The sequence below is a fragment of the Lepisosteus oculatus genome, chromosome 22 (assembly GCF_040954835.1).
Source record: "Lepisosteus oculatus isolate fLepOcu1 chromosome 22, fLepOcu1.hap2, whole genome shotgun sequence".
Taxonomy (NCBI): Eukaryota; Metazoa; Chordata; class Actinopteri; order Semionotiformes; family Lepisosteidae; genus Lepisosteus; species Lepisosteus oculatus.
The window spans coordinates 13,951,299-13,970,971 of record NC_090717.1 but is presented as its reverse complement, the minus strand read 5'-3'; the positions used below and the strand labels follow the sequence as shown (position 1 = coordinate 13,970,971).

The 19,673-nt window shown below is 45.8% G+C and overlaps 2 protein-coding genes across 5 annotated transcripts in view; one reads left to right on the top strand and one right to left on the bottom strand.

Moving 5' to 3' along the window:
• Nucleotides 1-5,470, top strand: part of morc2 (MORC family CW-type zinc finger 2) — a 28,907-nt gene extending 23,437 nt beyond the window's left edge. For all 3 annotated transcript variants that reach the window (XM_069182220.1, XM_015366264.2, XM_015366265.2), the window contains 4 exons: nucleotides 981-1,157; nucleotides 2,241-2,334; nucleotides 2,644-2,832; nucleotides 3,322-5,470. In XM_069182220.1, the coding sequence (XP_069038321.1) occupies nucleotides 981-1,157; nucleotides 2,241-2,334; nucleotides 2,644-2,832; nucleotides 3,322-3,390 (529 nt within the window). In that variant the 3' untranslated portion in view covers nucleotides 3,391-5,470. The remainder of the gene's footprint in view (nucleotides 1-980; nucleotides 1,158-2,240; nucleotides 2,335-2,643; nucleotides 2,833-3,321) is intronic.
• Nucleotides 5,471-5,652: 182 nt separating this feature from the next.
• On the bottom strand, nucleotides 5,653-18,122 carry LOC102685971 (rab5 GDP/GTP exchange factor-like). Of its 2 annotated transcripts, none has more exons than XM_015366267.2 (9): nucleotides 18,022-18,122; nucleotides 14,564-14,728; nucleotides 12,454-12,593; nucleotides 12,022-12,173; nucleotides 11,649-11,718; nucleotides 10,986-11,121; nucleotides 10,438-10,532; nucleotides 9,262-9,518; nucleotides 5,653-8,611 (listed from the first exon to the last, which is right to left on the bottom strand). In XM_015366267.2, exons 2-9 carry the CDS (start codon nucleotides 14,716-14,718, stop codon nucleotides 8,294-8,296), a joined length of 1,323 nt encoding a protein of 440 aa, XP_015221753.2. In that variant the 5' UTR covers nucleotides 14,719-14,728; nucleotides 18,022-18,122; the 3' UTR covers nucleotides 5,653-8,293. The 2 variants fall into 2 exon arrangements, with proteins under 2 accessions (XP_015221753.2, XP_015221752.2); XM_015366266.2 differs by lacking the exon at nucleotides 18,022-18,122 and adding an exon at nucleotides 16,379-16,509.
• Between the last annotated feature and the right edge of the window lie 1,551 nt (nucleotides 18,123-19,673).

The window sequence follows — 19,673 nt, the reverse complement described above, 5'->3', positions numbered from 1 at the left end:
CGCTGATCTAGCTGATCCTGCTCTGCAGGCGTTAATTGGCAACACTGATCTAGCTGATCCTGCTCGCCAGGCGTCGATAGGCAACGCTGATCTAGCTGATCCTGCTCGGCAGGCGTTAATTGGCAACACTGATCTAGCTGATCCTGCTCGCCAGGCGTTGATAAGCAACACTGATCTAGCTGATCCTGCTCGCCAGGCGTTAATTGGCAACACTGATCTAGCTGATCTAGTTGTTCCTGCTTGGCAGGCAGTGATGGGCAACCCTGATCTAGCTGATCCTGCTCGCCAGGCGTTGATAGGCAACGCTGATCTAGCTGATCCTGCTCTGCAGGCGTTAATTGGCAACACTGATCTAGCTGATCCTGCTCGCCAGGCGTCGATAGGCAACGCTGATCTAGCTGATCCTGCTCGGCAGGCGTTAATTGGCAACACTGATCTAGCTGATCCTGCTCGCCAGGCGTTGATGGGCAACGCTGATCTAGCTGATCCTGCTCGCCAGGCAGTGATGGGCAACACTGATCTAGCTGATCCTGCTCGCCAGGCGTTGATAGGCAACACTGATCTAGCTGATCCTGCTCGCCAGGCGTTGATCGGCAACACTGATCTAGCTGATCCTGCTCGGCAGGCGTTAATTGGCTACAATGATCTAGCTGATCCTGCTCGCCAGGCGTTGATCGGCAACACTGATCTAGCTGATCCAGCGCGCCAGGCGTTGATAGGCAACCCTGAGCCTGCTCACTAGGAATTGTCTAAGGCAAGGTGCAATTGGTGGACAATTTTCAATAAAACGGAACGTGTCTTGGCGGCAGCAACAGCACAACTGTCTTGAATGTACTTGAGCTGCCTGCCTTCCAAAGCGGGGTATGAACTAGCCAAAGAAAAGAAGTGGTTACCAGTCCTCCAGAGCCCAGGGGTATTGTCCGTGATGCTGCAGCCCTTCTCACGGTTGGTGTGTGTGTGCACATGCGTCCTGCTGGCAGGGTGCTGAAGGGCAGTGATGATGTGCGGCTGATGCGTCCCCCAACGCCCGAGTCCCAGAGTCCCGACACCTTGGAGGACGCGGAGAAGGAGGAAGGAGCCCCCACCCGAATGGAGCCCGACACCACCCAGCCCACGGCCAGCCGGGAGGTCATCGAGAGCCTGGTTGTGATGATGAGGTAGGCCAGGGGCTGAGTGACGGGCTGCGGAGAGGGTATCCGACCGATCCCGGGGCTTCCAGACCTCTGTGGCATCCTTCCCTTTTCTAACCACTTCATCATCAGGGTCACAGGGCAGCTGGGGCCTCTTTTGGCAAGCAGCAGGCAAAAGGTAGGGTACAGTCTGGACCCAGTCCATCGCAGGACACACACTCACACCAGGGCCAGTTGACCTACCTGTATGTCTCTGGACTGTGGGAGGAAAACCATGCAAACACTGGGACATACAAACTCCACACAGACAGCACTGTAGGAATTAAACCGGGGCAGCAATGCTAATGATAACCACGGAACAAGTAAAGGTTTATTCCATTCTTTACTTGTTCCTTTGCAGCCTAAGCATGCTGTTGTAGCACCCTACTTGAAAGAATGATAACCATGCTGCCCCTTCAGCGGTTTTTTATTCCTTTTATCCCCATCGGATTTGGAAGTGCCAGTAGTAATTTCTGCACTGCGCAGGACCCATGAGGAAGGACACGCTTGTTCCTCTGACGCGCTCGTCCCTCGAGCCGGCCACCTTGTGGCACGAGGCACAGGGCCTTAAGGGAGAGGGCTAGTGCACATTGCCTCCCGGACTAACGTCACCGCCGGCTTGCAGCTCCCATTTGCTGGAGGCGCTGATCAGCGGAGAGATTCTTCTCTGCCTCACCACGACGCCTGAATCGCCTGCACTCGGAGCATCTCTCTATACCGGTTCAGCTGTGCAGGAGTGTCTGGCTCCCGTATATATAGAGATGTACAGGGCGATTGCAAAGTTAGTTCGCCTCTTCAAACACAGTTACCCTGCAGACTGTTCTGTGAAGCCTTGGTATTTCAGACACCTACAAATGAGACCATCGGGGAATTGTGTTCTCAGGTAATCCAAATTTTTTCAATGGACAAGTGAAAAGTGCTCTGATTATTCCAAGTTCGGAGAAGCAAGTGTTTATGTACTTTAACTTCAGTCTTCTCCATAGCATATTAATATCTTTCCTGTACTTTAAAGATTCTTATGGTTGCAGACACAATTCTGTAACATATTCTCCTTTGTCTTTATCCTTCCAGGACGTTGCTACGGTACTTTTTCCCTCCGGATTTCCAGATCCCTAAGGATGATGTCAACACCATGACTGCAGAGGAGCTGGTGGCTTTCCCAATGGTAGGAAGCACTCTGGGATTGAGCAGAGAGCCTGCTGACACAAGGCTGCTGTTAGATAACCATTCAACAGGGCATGGGGGGACGTCCAGGCTTCACCAGGGAACACTGGAAGACAGCGTTGTTGGTTATATGATAGACTAGCGATTATTAAACTTTCTTATATATTCTAAATATGAAAACTGAATTTAACACATAAATATTTGTGTTTGTGAGGAAATTGTAAGCATAAGTTAGATATTATATCTTAATACGCGACGGCCTCGGGTGGGGTAGCTGGGCTGACGCCTGCGCCGTGCCCTGCCTCCACAGAAGGAGTATTTCCAGCAGTACGAGCTGGGGCTGCAGACGCTGTGCAATTCCTACCAGAGCCGCGCAGACGCGCGGGCCCGGGCGGTGGAGGAGAAGAGCAACAGCGCCGAAGCCAGGCTCCGCGAGACGGAGGAGAAGCTGCAGAAACTGCGCACCAACATCGTGGCTCTGCTGCAGAAAGTGCAGGAGGTGAGAGCAGCGCTGTTCACCCGCTGCCTGGACAGGGGACAGCTCGTAAGAGTCATCAGGCCACTGCTGGGAAAGTGGCACCCACTGTATCCAAGGCTTAGACCTATTCAGTTGGTGTGAAGCACCTTGGATATGTCTTTCAGGCTGTCCAGCTGAATTACTTTGCTGGGGCAAATGCTACTGCTTTTAAAGTAAATAATAGTTTTATTTTCTTTGTTCATCGAATGTTGTTAGCAAGCACACGTTTCTGAAATCCCTAAAGGATATTTTCTCCCTTTACGAGACGCACCGGAGTGTACTCTTGACTTGTCAGATCCGAAATTTTTGTTTGGAAGTGACTCTTTTCAGATCACATTATGATATTCCAACACTGAGGTCCCCGTCAGAATTCAAATGTAGATTTTCAGCAGTTCCGATATAATTTTTGGCTGCAATGTGCTGAATAGCAGGCACCACAGCTTTGGCTTAATTTAATCCTCTACCTTGCAGGACATCGATATCAACACAGATGATGAGCTGGACGCCTACATTGAAGATCTGCTTACTAAGGGAGATTAAGAGACGCCTACTTCTTACGTCAGCCAAAGGGACTGATCACAGACAGCACAGCTGGCTTGGGCCCGTTTACCCTGTTCCACTACCTGGAATCGTCTGTTCTTCTCTTACATTCTTCTGCATTCCTAGAGACCAAGGCGTTTGTGGGCAGTGGCACTGGAGGGTCCAGGAGAAGGGGGCATCGCAGTGGTGGGTCAGTGGCTGGTTGCAGCAGCACTTTGGAAGCAAAGGAGCAGAGAGACTGCTTTCTTTTTTGCAGAAGCTCTCTCCTGCAGGGAACAGGACTGGCACCACCCTCCCTGTGTGGGCAGTGCTCACCAACCCACCCCGAGCCTGAAAGCGAATCTGCTTTCGCTAATCTGTGGCTAAGTGGGGATGGAGGAATAACGCTAGATGGCATTAATCGTACCAAGGTAACAAAAACTACACTGCATTCAACTTTTAAGGACAGCCAAGTGAAAGGACAGAGGAGGCTGAAGGATGCTGTTTGGTTGTGGACCAAAGTAACCTATTGAGCTGAGCTCGTATCTGGGATCTGCAGAGAGAGAACCGTCTTCTGCTTCCAAAGAAACTAAGATACCTTGCCTGGATGGCTGTGGTGTTCTCCTGGACCCAGGGAAAATGTGACTTTTACAGCTGAGCTCCAGTCTGTTAACATATTTCTGTTGGACGACTGTTTATGAAAAGCGCATCACCTTCCCCAGTGTTTTTAAATTCCTAATTTTTAGTTATCACAGTTCAAAATTTCTACATTTTACCTAAAATAACGTAAGCTTTCTTTGGACTGTTTGTTGTTGTCTGTGACAACTTCACGTCAGGTCTTGCTCAGACTAAAGCTAAACCAGTAATGACCATTGTCAGAAAGTCACTATTGCACTCCCATTGTTGCATCTGCTGTTAAAAAAACAGATTTTCAAAGTAAGGTAAGACTGGTTTGTATATACCACAGGGTTTTTAAATAGCCATACAAAAACAGAGCAGGTAATAACTGCGAACTAATCATTCTGGATTTTTTCCAACTGTAGCTGATTTCAAGGATGTTAGCCATCATAGTCTACTGTGATGATGTGCTTAAGATAACAGGGTTTCTTTGAGGCTGTCGTCTTGTGAAATACCATCTGTACTCTGATTTTTATTCTTGATGCAGTCACCTGTTCTCCAAATTAAATCCAAACTTTTAACTAAATGCAGGGTGCAATTTCCCGCTGGTTTTTTGACTGCTGTTTTCCGTTTGTCAGAAGCTTTTACTCCTCACTGCGGAAAGCAGCCTTCGATCTAGATGGGGAAATGTCTGAGAACAGGTGGATTGAAGTCTAGGTTTAATACAGGAAACTTCTACACAGTTTTGTGCTATAAATCCACTTGCAGATGAAAGGATCATTGTTAGTTTCCAGCTTTAAATTATAGTTTTTTTGGCTACATTTGAGCACAGCAGGATCAGAGTTTGCTCTTTTGGGGTTTGTTAAAGGCACAAGAAATAGTGCCACAATTGTTCCCTTAACAAGATTAGAGCATGTATATGAATAGGTCAGGAAATAATACTATCTGTAAAGTGTAACCTGTAAAATTAGTGTTAACAGTCCATCTTTGTTGTTGCCTCTCAGTTTTGATTACAGCCTGTTAACCATTGTAATCCAGCCTGATTGACCCATATAAGTTTCTTGGGTTCTGTAATTTGCAGCCTGAACAGTCTGCCTGCTGGGATCTGTTAACTGTCCATGTTAATGTTGAGTGGACAGTTCCACACCTTCAAAAGAAAGTGTATCAACCAAAAGTGTGGGCTTCTTCCACAGGGATGCCCTCAAGCCAATGTGTTTACTGGATTATCAGTATAATGTTTTTTTTTAGTCCATGAATCTGATTAATACACCAAATTCCAACTCATGGTTGTGTTCAACACATTGAAGGAGGATTATTTCAATTTCAGATTACCCAGAAACAGGCTGATGTGCGTACAGTTCAGTATACAATTTTTCTGATCCTCTGCCTTCTCTGAAACAACAGGTTTTGTTTTTTTAGAATTACTTTAACAATGTTAAAAGAAATAAGTGTTTTATTAAAAATGGTGGATTGATTTTTTTTAGATACTGTGATGGACAGATTATTGGAAACACTGAGCTGTAAAAGTTAAAACCCTAAACCTAAAAACTCTAAGGAGGGAGAATCAGTTTCATGTGTGATTTCTTAGTGTTTCAGTATAACAGCTCACCTTGCCTCACTTAATATGTTCATTGTTTTATGATTTTCCTTAAAAAGACAACTCTGTACATTTTGAGAAGATATTTTATTGGATAAAAATAGGCTTTAGTTTTTATGAGAAAGGAAAGGTGACTGCCAGAGCACCAGAGGTATTTTAGATAGCTTCAGGGTTGGCAGGAACCTGTTTCTATTTTACAAGTGATTATGCAGCTTACAAATCTTAATTACAGCTCTGAAAACAAAATCATAGGGCATGTGTCCTGCGCACAGTAGTCTTTACATTTTCAGTAATTCTGTTTCTGGATATGAAATGCACATGTAAAACTACTGTAGAAGGAACAGAAAGGAGCTTCTATCCATGTGCAAACATGTTCAAGACATGGAATGTACTGAAACAAGTTGAGAACATAACTCAATTTAGAATGATTATTAAAGGGATGAAAACAAAAAAAACATTTAACAGCATAAACTAAATATGGTGAAACAGTTCAAATGTGCATGAAAAAAAGTTCAGAGGCACAGGTATTTCTATTATTTGATTCAAGCATTTTAAAGTATAGGGTGACAATTCCAAAAGACACGGCACGAGAGAATAAGAATTTATTGTTAATGCATATTCATATCGGTTCTTCATGTGCTTTATTCAAAACTTCATGTCACCAGTAAACATCACAAGCACTACACAGACTGCTTGTACACAACACAAGGACTTGTGCTAGTGGCTTTGTTTACTGAACACAATCATTGTGAACCCACTTCACCCACCCCCCACCCCCCCAGAAAGTTGCACGAGTATCTTCCGTATACCTCCTCCTTTTTTAGCCCTGCTGAAACTGCACACAACATCCTGCGGCAGCTGGAGATTAATTCAGAAAGCACTAGTACGCTTACACTGTAACTTGTTCCAAAATACAAGTAGTTGGTTAATAGTTATTTGTTCTTGTACCACTATGGTTACAAGGGTTGTGATGCACTGCTTTTCTTTCTAGATTTCATAGTTGCTAGAGTCCCAGCTACCTGAAGTTACTGTATGTTTTCAGGCAGTGCTGCCAAGCACTCTATCGTCATGAATTTGGGTTGAGATAGTGGCTGTTTTCACGAGAACATTACATTTATTCCAGAGGCTCTTGAGACCCCAGAGTCTGGGACCCATAGGTGGGGTAGGCGATTGTCCTCTGATCGCTTACCAAATTATTAAATAATCATTTTCCCACCCACGGTCGGGCCTGTTAAGTTACATAACTTGAATACACACGTGGGATAAAGTTAAGGAACACCCATAGCACAGAGCTAACACTCAGAGACAGACTTTAACAGGACATCACAGTCTAATACCAATACCAGCTTCATAAGAAAAGGCACCGAGGTGGAAGGTCCTGACTTCATTATTTATACGCAAAGGCGCTTGAGGAAAGACAAAAAAAAATCAGAAGTTTAAAACTTTCTCTACTCCACTACAAACTACATAATTTAGACATGTTCTTCTATTGAGCACCCTGATGCATTTTAAAAAGTACAAGAAAGAGGCTGCTGAAATGAGACTAGCAGAATTGATTAGCTGTTCCTTAAATTACAGACCTGTCTCTTAGTTTTACTTGAGTGCTGTAATACTTGCATTCCACCACAAGAGGGAAGCATTGGTTATTTTGGGTTACAATCAAATAACAGTTCTTGAATACTGCACTTTAAAGCTCTGCGTTATATAAATATGGCACTTCACTACACGTATCAGACTGCTGCTGAAAGAGGGGTTTTTTTCTATACCCACTCCCCTTGTCTCTATAACTCCAAAAGATCTAGAAATTGTTGCACCAGTACAATTACCTGGGTTTACAAAGCAACTCTGCTTTTACAGCTCATGTTTTACTTCCCCTCTGCCCTGGGAATGAAGCAATTCTGATTATTTAAAGGCCAGTTTAGGTTAAGCAGCCAAAAGACTTCTGTGCTTCACAGTCGACAAACAAAAACAATAAATATGCGGCTAAGATCACGTAGGATTCAACTGACAATAATTAAGGGAAAAATGAAAAAAGGTGCAAAGATGTAGGTACCTGAGAAGTAACCACTCTTAAGTATTGCTTAAGACTTCCAGCACTTAAATATTCATAACTAAGTAGAAAACAAAAGACTCATCTTTATTGGTGTGTCACAGAGAAAGCAAGCAGGCAGGTACAACTGTAGAATGAACCACTGGTACCTCACAGCTGACACTTTCCTAATTAAAACATGTTCAACGTGCAGTAAATGCAGCCTCTGAGAAAACAAATTTGTCAATGAGACCTCTCTGAGTTTACTGAACAGTGCTACCCTAGAGTAGCAGGACCCCTCAGGCCTGCCCGATCCACCACAGAGAAGCATCCCCCTGCGCCGGCCCTTCACGAGGAAAACCTATTGAGTTACCCTGCACCCTGCTACAGCCGTGTTCTTGGCAATGGACTGAAGATAAAACACTGCTGTTTGCAAAAGTCCCAGCTGAAGGGCTGGTCGCCAAAACCTAACACTTGAGTCAGAAGGCAGAAACCAAACCGTGTTACTTGGTTTCCTGTTTTCCACAGAACTGTTGCAATAAGGTCTCAAACACCAAAGCCTTGAACTTCAGCCCAGTAATTTGTAAACCCATTTTACCAAAGTAATACCTGGGGCTGAAGTTCCAGAAGCGACGGCTGTTCCCCGAACGTCAGACGCCCCGGCAGGCAAGCCCCTGAAGCTAGCTCTGACTCGGGGGCTCTGTGCATGTGAAGTTCAGGGGGGCCTTGCCCTGGATTTCCTCCACCTGCGTCTGCACCGCCTGCACCCACCGCGCCAGGTCTGCCTGCAGGGCCTGCGCCCCCTCCGCCAGCTGCTCCTGCCGGCTCGCCACCTCCGCCAGGAGTTGCCGGTTCTTCCTGGCCCTCCGAAGCCCCTCGCAATCCGTCTCCGCCTCCCGCGGGGCCACGCGCTGGCCCTGCATGTACCCCTCGAACTCCTCGGCGCTCAGGTTCAGGGCCGGGCCGTCCAGCTTCTCGATGAAGGCCACAGCGCAGCACTGCCGGGAGAGCGGAGACCTGGCTTCAGTTTTAAACAGTTTCTGGGTGAACAGACGGGACGCGACAGACATGATACACAAGATGATAGAAGGAACGTCAAATGGTTAATTTTTACAGGACTTGCTTACAGTACACATGTGGTTCATTCATTTTTATTGTTGCATATACAGTCTCGTGAAAAACATTCACCCCTTCCTGCATTTTCTTCCTACGGAATATTGACAGTGCTTCATGTGGGTCCTAATGATGTATACAGACAGTCTGAGTGAACAAATAACACCAACATTTGGTACTTGTTTAATTAATTTCAGGAACAGTCATCCAACTTCCAGTGTCCCTGTGTGAAAAAGTCCCCCCTAGTTCAATCAATTCAACTAAAAGGCATAACTAAGGCGGTCTGTGTGAATGCTTGATTAAGTAACCGGGGCTTATTTGCATCAGCCCTGCTCGGTGTAAAAGAAACTCAGCTGTTCGTCATCGTCATCGTCACCAGTGAAGCCCCACCCATACAGACCCTCAGAGCCACGCCACGCCCCGTTAGAAAGAGATTCCTGAAGGTCTCGGCAAAGGAGTAACAGGCGTGCGCCAGTCTGGGGAGGCTCTGGGGAGGCTCTGGCGCAGAGGCCCGCGGTCCCTTAGCCGGACTCACCAGGTTGGTGAAGCAGTAGCCGGACTCCCCGGCCATGAGGCTGTGCGGCAGGCCGAAGCGGGTGATGTACTGCGTGTTGGAGTGCAGCCGGGGCGGGTTGGCCTTCAGCACCACCAGGATCATGCCGGACAGGAAGTCGTCGGCGCTCGCCGGCTCCGAGCTGGAGGAGGCCAGCACCCGGAAGACACTCTGGCTACACTTGGAGACGCAGGCCAGCTTGTCCTGCGGCGCTCGCCGGGCGTCCATCTCGATTATCGCTGCCGAGAGCAGGGGGCGAAACGCCTTCATCGTACGGCCACTGAGGTTCGGGAACTTTCAGAATATCTCTTCATCCACTAATGTTCTAATCGCTGCTTCCAATTCAGAGTCACAGGGGGAGTCTATTCCAGCAAGGAACAGGCACAGGGCAAGATACATCCTGGACCGGACATGCACATACTCACAACTGGGCCAGCATTCCCAGAAGCCTGTTAACCTGCCAGTATGTCTTTGGACTGTGGAAGGAAACTGGAGCACCCAGAGGAAACCCAAGAGAGCATGGGCAGAGCATGCAAACTCCACACAGACAGCACCCCAGGCCTGTAATTGAACCCAGGGCCCCAGCATTGTGACACAGCAATGCTGACCATTGGTAGAATATAAGAGTGGCTAATTAGCTACAGCCCCGTGTAGGACAGTGACAGCTACTCAAAGTGTTGACAAGACAGGTGATCCTAGTGTTCAGGACTTTACACATTCAAGGCATATACATTTGAAGGCATTCCAGGAAGTGAGTTTAATCAGGACTCTTGAGCACAGATCACTTATGTGCTCAATGAAAAGTCATGCTCAGTTGCCTGGCCAGACATGATGCCCTGATCCTGTCTGACACTGGTAGAGAGCCACTGGCGTCACTGGGTTCCATGAATGTGCAGGCCTTTACGTGGTCGTCTATCAAGGACTATTATACAAAGCTGTCTGGTTTTGTGTGCACTTTACCCTGTTGTTCTTCAAAAATAAATTGAAAATAGCACAATGGAACGTACCAGCTGAATGAAATAATTAAAAAAGCCTACGATATCGAACGGAGATGGTGAGGACAGAACAGCATAAGGCATAGCATCTACGTACATTTCAGAGCACAACAACAGAGCCATATTCTGTTATTAATCAGTGAGAAATTAAAAGGTAACTCACCTGTGATTGCAGGCAGGAGGGGGTCACTGTTGACCTCTAACCTCTCCTCTTTAATGGGAACACGAAGCATCTGAGGGGTCACCCAGCTGAGAGATCTGTGGAAATAGCAGTGGCAAAGATCAGCTTAGTAACTAGTTAGGCAGTGTAGATGTAATAGTAAAAGGCTGCTTCAGACATTCCTAAACCTAATACAGAAAGAAAGACCTCTGTCCAATTATAGTCCACCTCATTAGAAAAACTCATGTGGTGATTTTCTGGACTCTGGGCCTAACCTTCAGTGGTTTAGCAGGTATGCAATCTGAGATACAAATTTTGTTTTAACCCACATGGCCTAAGGAATGATATCATTCCTTCTTCACCCTGTAAGCCTGAATGAGATTTTGAGAATAATTTCAGCCTATTTATGTAAATTTCCTCCAGAGGATTTGCTGTCCACTTGGTGATGTATTCTGGGATTTTCAGAACCTGTTCTGAACAACAGCCTATAAAAGGATGACTGTTACTGAGCTGTACTCAGCGGGCTTCCAGGTCTGTGGTCCAAGTCTCACCGGATCCTCCTCTGCAGGGCCAGGTCTTTCTGCTCATCGTCAGAGCTGTCGTGGCAGAACACCCACTTGTGCAGACGCGTCATGATCAGCTTTTCAATGTGCTCCATCATCTGCACCGTCTGCTCCTCGGAGAGGCCTGCAGGACAGAGGGGGGGCAGCAGCTCGAGCCTGAGGGAATCCCACACCCTTCCTCCAGCTCACTGCATGTGCACAACCAAGCCACGGCCAAGCGCTCTTTCAGGCGAGCAACAGGCATTCCTCTCACACGTATCGGTTCTGTGCTCCACAGAACCTTTGGGTTCAGTCGGTCAGTCTCTCTCTATGGGTACAGGCAACACGGCAGACTAGAACAGCACGAAAAAGACTTCTATCCCTTTCTTGACCAGAACAAATCCCAGATCTCCACTATACCGAAAACTGTGTAACAAACTGTTTCAGCAAAGGTCTGGATCAAACACATCCAGGCCAATTTCCTGCAAAAAATGGCCCTTGCGTCAATACACTACTGACAATCAACCAAACAAGACAGTTTATACATAAGGCCATTCAGTCCCGTCAGACACACAGCACATGAGACCATTCATTTGTTCTTTAGTTAAATAATAGGGGCCAACCATAAGATACACAAGTTGTATTATACACCTCCAACTGCTTTTTACTCACTGCTGAAGTGTCCGGCGATACTCTGATAAAAATCCTGCACCAGATCCGACTGTTTCTGTACCGGCAGATCCTACAAAGAGACAGACAGGGGATCAGCCAATGCCAAGTTCTTCCAGGTTCTAAGCTCTTCATCTCAGCGACACTAGAAAGAGGTCTGCTGCCTCACCTTCTCAGAGAAGCAGTGTGAGAGGGCACTGGACAAAGCGTTAGCAGACCTGGGGCACAGTGGGCTAGAGGAGGAAGGAGAGAGTGGGGAGGGTGAGAGGTGGCAGGAGACAGGCTGTGAGTGACAGGCAGTCTGGGAGCAGAAATACAGATGGGAGACTGGCAGAGACGTGGACAGAGACAGGTAGTCAGTGAGAGGGGCTATTACATGGTAGGCCTCCATGGTGTTGACGAAGGCCGTGCAGCGCGACTGCAGGCTCTGGGAGAACGGCTTGCGCAGCAGCTTGAGGAAATTAGTAAAGTCTCCGGGCTGGAGGCTCTGAAACGCCTTTAGGGCAGCAGACTGGCTCTCTGTGGGCTCTGGGGACAGAGAGGAGACAGATATTAGTAAAACCGAAAACCCTGCAAGGGGATGAAGGAGCTTGACTGGTAAAGCCCAGGCTCAGAGAGCCGCCCATTGATAAAAACAACACAGCACAACTGACACCCACTTCAGAGCCAAACTAGAGTTCACAGGAAATCTGTGAAACAACCACTGTCCTTAGTTTACTAGTCAGGTGATGGGTGAATTTAAAAGCCTGTGGCTCATTTTGAGAAGATGATGCCTTTGTGTTTTGAGCTATGTAGAGGACCATCTCACCGTTGGGTTTCTTCAGAGAGGAAGAAGGGCCCCAGAAAAGCCTCTTCATGGTGTTGACTCGTCGCCCCTTTTCTGTGCTCTTCTTCTCCTCGAACTTGGAGAAGGTGATGGCTGAGCCCCCTTCCACACCGGGGCTAGGGCTGCGGACACAAAACAGCAACACCACACAGGCTTAGCCATCGCAGAGCGAAGATCTACACACCCCAGGGCACACCAGCCACGGGAAGTCAGAAAGGAACGAGTGCATCCTAAACAAACGAGAATCTTTTTAAAACAGAAGACGACAAGGGGAATAGATGCACATTCATTGCTGTAAAGTACTGGCAAAATCTAGGCAGGAAATTAATTCAGGGCAAACCAAACCAGCAAAATAAGTATCGGAGAACAAGAAGAAAGGGTGGAAGGTATTTGGAACAGAGAACCTAGCCATATACATGAAACAGATTCCCTGGGATCTTTTTAAAAAGGGCTGAATGAGATGATGTTCAATGCTGTACTAGCAACTAAACAAATGATGAGCCCAATGGTCTCTTTTCACTTGTCACCTTGTACCAAAAGCACATGCTTTCTTCAAATGTACACAGGCTGCGCACTGAAGCTCACATGTACACACAATCAATTAGTGCACACGTGAACCCCAATCTCTCTAATGCACAAGAGATAAATACACTCCTTATAAGAACACGGCACTGGAGGGATACAGAATGATGTCATCTTTCTCCAATGCAGGGTTGAGGGGAGCCGGAGCCCATCCTGACAAGAACAAATGCAAGTCAGGTCGCCAGTCCCTCACACAGACACAAACACGCGCTCACACCAGGGCCCGTTTCCCCAGAAGCCTAGCAGCTTGTCCCAGCAGCAGGTCTTTGGACTGCGGGGGGAAACCGGAGCAGCTGGAGGAAACCCACAAGAATGCAGGCAGGGCAAACTCCACATAGAAGCTCTCCTTGAACCGAACCAGGGCCCCAGCTCTGCCAGGCAGCACTGCTGACCACAGCACCACCCTGCTGTCCAAACGTACAGTCAAAACATATCCAAGCTAACAGACGTGCTTTAAAAACACCTGAAAAGGACAACACACAGAAATCTTGTTCTGGGGGTAAGTAGGGTCAACACAGGCGGAAAATTAGGAGAGGACAAGTAGGAACTGCTTACACATAAATGTAGCTTATCACAAAAAAAAAATCCCTGTGTTCTCTCCTGCGCCTTAGGTGTTTCCATATCATTTAGAAATGAAAATGTAAGTCAGTGTGACAAAGTACATGATCACATTTAAACCCAGAGCTGCTGTTCTGGCTTCATGGCTCCATGAAAGTGATAAAAAATTGCAAAGGTAGCTGCATGCTCTCATCTGGAGGATTTCAGCGTACAAACGTGTACATTTCTTTACTAAAAACCTAGAGGGGAGCAGGGATCATATCAAATATCCAACACCGTCCATCTATATATGTGAGAGACCGTAATAAATATATCTTAACGATGACCCACATAATAGTTCACTGGACTGAATAATTCAACTATTCTCTATTTCTTCACGCTGTACTGAGAACAGGATCAGCTGGTCTCCAACCTTGTTCCACAGGTTTTTTTGTTGCACTTGAGTGTGCAGCTGGGGATGGTGCTGAGACTGTTCCATACCAGTAATACTCAACTTAGTACGCAGCTCTGTAACAAATCTACAAGTTCACTGCGATTGACCTATTTTTCTTTTTTTTTAAGTGAATGTGAGATGCAATTCCATAGGAAACACTTAAGCTCGGTATTTAACCAACATTTGTACATTCAAAACAACCGCCAAGCCCTGAAGAATGAACAGATCCCACCAAATACCATCTGCACAATCCAGTTAGTCCACATCGTGTGCACATATCGTGCCAAGAATTTGGGAGCAGCTGCAGGTGGTCAACAGCATTGCAGCTGAGGAAAAGCAGCATTTTTTTTATCACGAGCTTTAGAATGTTTTCACAAGAACACAGAAACATGCAAGAAGGGAGGTGATCCACCACTGAAAGCTTCCTGAAAACGACTCTTTTTGAGACGTGCGACGCAGGGCTCGGGGACACGGCCCCTGGACGTGTGCTTGGACAGCGCGGTCCACCATGGGCCCTACCTGCTGTCCTGCCTGCAGGCCTGCGCCCTGCGAGACCTCTCTCGCCAGCACTTGGAGCAGCAGCCCTGCCACGCGGGGTTGCCGTAGTAACCGCAGCCATCTTTGCACAGCAGCTCCGACTGGTCCACGTGAATTCCCCTGGGTTCCGCCCACATCCCTCCTGGCCTGGAAACAGGGGGCACAGCTTGTTAATGTCACAGCGAACTGTAGTTTCACAAGTGGCAAGCTTTGTCCTCAGATAAATAAACTGAATTGAATCAAAACTAAAATTCAGAGCAAAAACACCAGGTTATGGGTTAAGTAACACATGGGAAGCTTAAATGTTGAGCGTACAGTGTACTATAAGTAGGGCAATACCTAGAGCATTACTGCGTCACAGGACAGCCTGAAGTCATGCCTTGCTCGCTAGATGTCTCAGATTTACAGGAAGAGAGGACAAGAAATGTAACAATACTCATATAAGGAATCTTTGTAAACCCCATCTTATCCCTTCTGGTATATATTTTTGGAATGCAATATTTGAAAATATAAACTGGACGTTAGTTTGGACAACTCCTGATAGATATTGGGATATTTATTTGATAGGTATTACAAATAAAGTTAGAGATATCGTTTAAAATGGTTCATAAGTTTTATCCAGTTAAATTAGTGCTCTCTAAATTTAAACCTGAGCAGGATGATCTGTGTGTTTTTTGTTGGGCTGAAAGGGAATCTTTTGTGCACTTATTTGTGTTATTAAGGTGTGTGTTTGTGAAGTTGTTTTGGACAGACTTGCAGAGTTTTGTTTGCAGGCAGTTAAAGGTGTTTTTCAGATTTAAGGATTTTGATATTTTATTTTACTGTTTAGCAGAAAATGTGGAAAAAGAGCATTTATTTATAGTCAATTTATTAGTCATTCTGGGTAAATTTCACATCCAAACATATAAATGGTCTTATAATCCCCTTTTTAGTACTTTTGAGGTGGAGCTGAAACACTATTTCAATTCTATACAAAATGTGAGAGATAATAAAGCAAGAACATATGATAGATGTAAAAAATACAATTTGATCACATGATTGACTTCATGACCTCTGGCGGTTAAATGTTTTTTTTCTGTTTGGGTTTTTTTCTATTGTACCTGTTTTTGATCCTCTGGTTGTACTTGTATTTGTAAATTCGGTTTAAGGGTTTAATCTCTGGATAGTGGCAGCACCCTGGAATCGTGTCAGCAATGCAATTTTCTTAATGCAATAAAAGTAATTAACGAACGAAGACAGCAACGCGTATAATCGTTATCTCAACGAAAATCGATGATATAAAATACTCTTCAAAAATATATTTTCGTTGTATAATACCTGCACAAAGCTGAGGCCAAAATTACACCAATTGCCGCCCTTATGCAATCTCGTTGTAGGAGACAGGTCCTATACTAGACTAGTTATCTTTATTTAAGTTTTCCATATTTAACTAGTTTTCAAATAGGCTTTATACCCGCCGCCCTAGGCACCGAAAGTGAGTGATGCCCTGTTGTTGTACAATCATTTTTAATGACCTAGAAAATAAAATCGATCAAACCCAGACATTTTCTCCCCCGGATCTCAAATGCAATTTAAAGAGAAAAACAGCCTGTTTTTCCTTGGAGTCTTTCTTTCCGGCGTTTTACTGCTATCAGCGCAGACAACTTTTGCTTGCTTCCCGGAGTTTCCGCAAATGCCGGTGCGTGATGTCTTGATGTTTACAGAGGCTGTCAGATCTGATTTCAGGAAACTCACAATCCCCTATTTCCCACCCCACTGCCCCAAACACAGCAAAAAGAGGGTTAAAGGGCAACTCACCAGGCTGGACGGCAGCAGTGCCTGCACTGTACTGCAACACCGGTGTATGAGCGAAGCTGACAGATAAATCAGGTCAGAGATCAAGTACGATTCACCCTCTTCTGTCTCTCGGCGCTTCGTCCGTAACCCGGAAATGCTACACTAAGCATCACGAATGATCCGGAAGTGTATGCAAATAACCGAATTTCAATCAAAGTAAAAGACTTTCAGCTACCACAGTAACATATGAGGAGTATAGCAACATTAGCCGAAGTGACAAGCAGCTGAAACACCTGCTTTGTTATTTCTTCATGGTTAACTGTAATTCCTTGAAAATTCAGCTAAAATTTGAGAGGGTCCTTTTTTCATTTTAAATCGCCTCCACTAATCTCCACGCTTGACAAATCTAAGATTATAATTTTTTTATTAATTTTACAGCACCTTTCTTCCATTTATACTACTGTAAAAATTGTCATTGCTATATTTTTTCATATACATGTTTTTTTTTTCTGTTCAGTGAAAAGGGTTTAAAGATGCAAGCTTTTAAAGGAGCTGTATCTGTAATTTGTTATTAAATCAAATCCTTTATTATATTTAAATTCAAACGTTATTTTAAACTATAACCAGGGACAAAAACGTTTTTTTGCACCACCAATGGTGAGACATAAAATGTTAAGACAGTCAGCCAACAGCAAATCACCCTTCTTCATTCCGTTTCAAGTATTTATTAATATTGTTGGTCTGGGTGGATCACCTCTAGAAAACTGCAGTGCACAATTGGATGGGGAAAATTTGTGCCTCTCCAAAGGTGGGTGGAATCTATTGCACAGACCCTCAGCTAATAGAAAATCACCTTGTTTTTGTCAGATAAGTGTCTTTGCTAAAGCTGCTGGGGTTTATAGAGCACCTCCCATTCCCAGACTGGGACCGTGCAGTGATGGTGCAGGGAGTGGTCTAACTCCCCTCTCAGCCACACAAAAATCTGTGCCACTTCAAAACTATTTCAAATCTATTCTACAGATCCTCAGCTAATAGGACATCACCATGGTTTTCTCAGATAAGTGTCTCTGCTAAAGTTGCTTTATAGAACCACTTGCTGTTCCCAGACTGGGACCGCGCAGTGATGAACAGGGAAAAGTGTCAACAACAACCGTGATCCCAACCAAAGTAATACCGACACTGAAGATCATACTATTGTGGCCAAAACCATAGTTGTGACACGGAGTAAGCGTACAATAAAAAAAATGGTTCTTAGGCACAGAGTGGTTGACTGGCAATGTTTTGAAAAGGTGTAAACTGCATCCATAAATCTCCTAACAGCCAAAAAAAGGTGGAGTGTGATGCTTGCAATGAGCAGTTTAACTTTGATTGTGTAGGTATGACACAGAATGACAGAGATATTGAATCTGTAGGGTTTCTGTGTTGATGCCGAACCAGGTGAAATTGACATATGATCGAAGATTAGAGAATTTCTCACGGAACATCTATCATCCAAAATTGGACGCCCAAGCCGGATATTTACAATGTTTTTTAAACTTACAAGGCTGTCTGTGAAACGGATAATAAGGTTCTTGAACCGCCCGTTGTCAGACACGTCATTGTTGACGCCTGGGTTACACTGTAGGTGAGCTGCGCGACGCGGTGTGAAGTTCGCCTTTACTCACCGACTCCGGTCATTTAATCGGAGGCGTGGCTCATAATGTCTGCCCCCTGGGTGCGGCTAAGCCTGCCGGCCTGTCCTGGCTCCCACGCCGCCTGGGCTTGAGGCTTTCTGGGGCTGCAATTCCGGGCTCTGACCAGCAGGCGGCGCCGTCTCCCGCTGGGAGTCCCGGCAGCTCCAGTCTGCTGCAGACCACAACTGCGCCTTTGATTCAAAGTGAACACAGGGCTGCGAAGGGACTGAGAACGTGAGAGCAAGGCTGGGGGGGGAACCCAGGCTCTCACTAGGCCTGCCTTCACAGAAAACGTCCTGTTGATTTTCGGCGCGTGCTGCCGAGGAGCAGCTGCACAGTTTATCCCTTTCTATCCATCAACTGCCCTCCTCCCCCCCACCCCAACTTCTTTTCTCCCTCTCTCTTCCCTCTATTCTACAGCCTTGACAGCTCGCCATCTCTGCACTGGAGGCCTTTTCATGGCGGGCACCTGTCAGGAAGGGGGTGAGGGGTGAGGCGCTAGATTTAACTGCTGCACCCAGAAGTGGAGGAAAAGTGTGTAGGAGTCTGGGAGGCGCAGGGGAGGGAGGGAGGGGATTTATGTCTTGCCATTCATCTTTGAAACGTCTCTTCTCTGCTGTCCTTCTCCCAAAGGCCTTATTCAGTGTGTTGCTGCGTGTGTTGGGACGATGTGTCCTGCCAGTGTGGGGTGGTTTCATCATTCCTCTGGACAGTATCCAGGCCGTCAGTTCTAGTGATGCATTTTTCTGTTGACTTCCTCTCTGCCTTATTACATTTGTTGCAGAACAGCGACATATTTAGAACGAGTGGATAGGACGAACAATTTGTAGAATTAAACTCCCGCAATTGGAACATTTTACCTGCCTTGTATACAAAATGTTATCCAGACAGTATGTATCATTGTTCATGCAGATGGATTCTGAACCACAGCAGAGAACTAATTGAATAAAATTCAGGCTTAAACTTCAGTTTAGGCGTGAATGATAGTAACACCATTGCCTTTCTGGTATAATCTGCAATTAGACATGACTGGACAACAAAGGCTTTAGATAAAATATGTTCAAAATGGAGTTTCAGGAACTCTTGGGAGGCTATCTGCTCAGAGAACAGGCTAGGCCCTGTGGTGCAGAGGTTGCTGGTTCAGAACTGGGCTGTGTCACTTGTCAGCTGTGGCACAGAACTGGCCAAGAGGGAAGGTATGGTTTGAAGCTTGCTAGACTAATCCACGAGAGCTGCATCAGTTCTAGGCCCAGTGCCTATTCTCTGCTGTTTGCTCTGTGTTTTTATAGCGTGTGGCCTGAAATGAATGTGCTGGTGTGTATGGGGTAACCTCGTCCTGGAAGACTGGTTTGTCAGGGGGTTTTAATTCTGAGCCCCACTGATATAGATCAGCTCCCTATAGGGAGGCTTAATTGGATCCATTTCCTACTAGCTGTTCAGGTACTGTTGCTTTAAATAGACCTAGAAACCCTCCAAAAACATATAACCCTGCTGTGGAAATGTGCCGAGTTCAATAAACAGTTGTGGTGACAAAAGAATGTGACATTGCCAGGCATAGAGTAAAAGGGCATTTTCATGGACAAACAAGCGATCTACATTTCACTTGGATCAGTAGGCCTTTGAAAACTGAACAAAGTATCTGC

What these genes read in the sequence shown, in the direction of transcription:
- LOC102685971 (XM_015366267.2), bottom strand. Translation starts at nt 14,718, where the DNA reads ATGTGGGCGGAACCCAGGGGAATTCACGTGGACCAGTCGGAGCTGCTG. An exon ending in CTCTCTGAAGAAACCCAACG is followed by an intron (nt 12,174 to 12,453) that starts GTGAGATGGTCC and finishes CTCTGTCCCCAG; the next exon opens with AGCCCACAGAGAGCCAGTCT. An exon ending in CCTCCTGCCTGCAATCACAG is followed by an intron (nt 9,519 to 10,437) that starts GTGAGTTACCTT and finishes TGCTCTCGGCAG; the next exon opens with CGATAATCGAGATGGACGCC.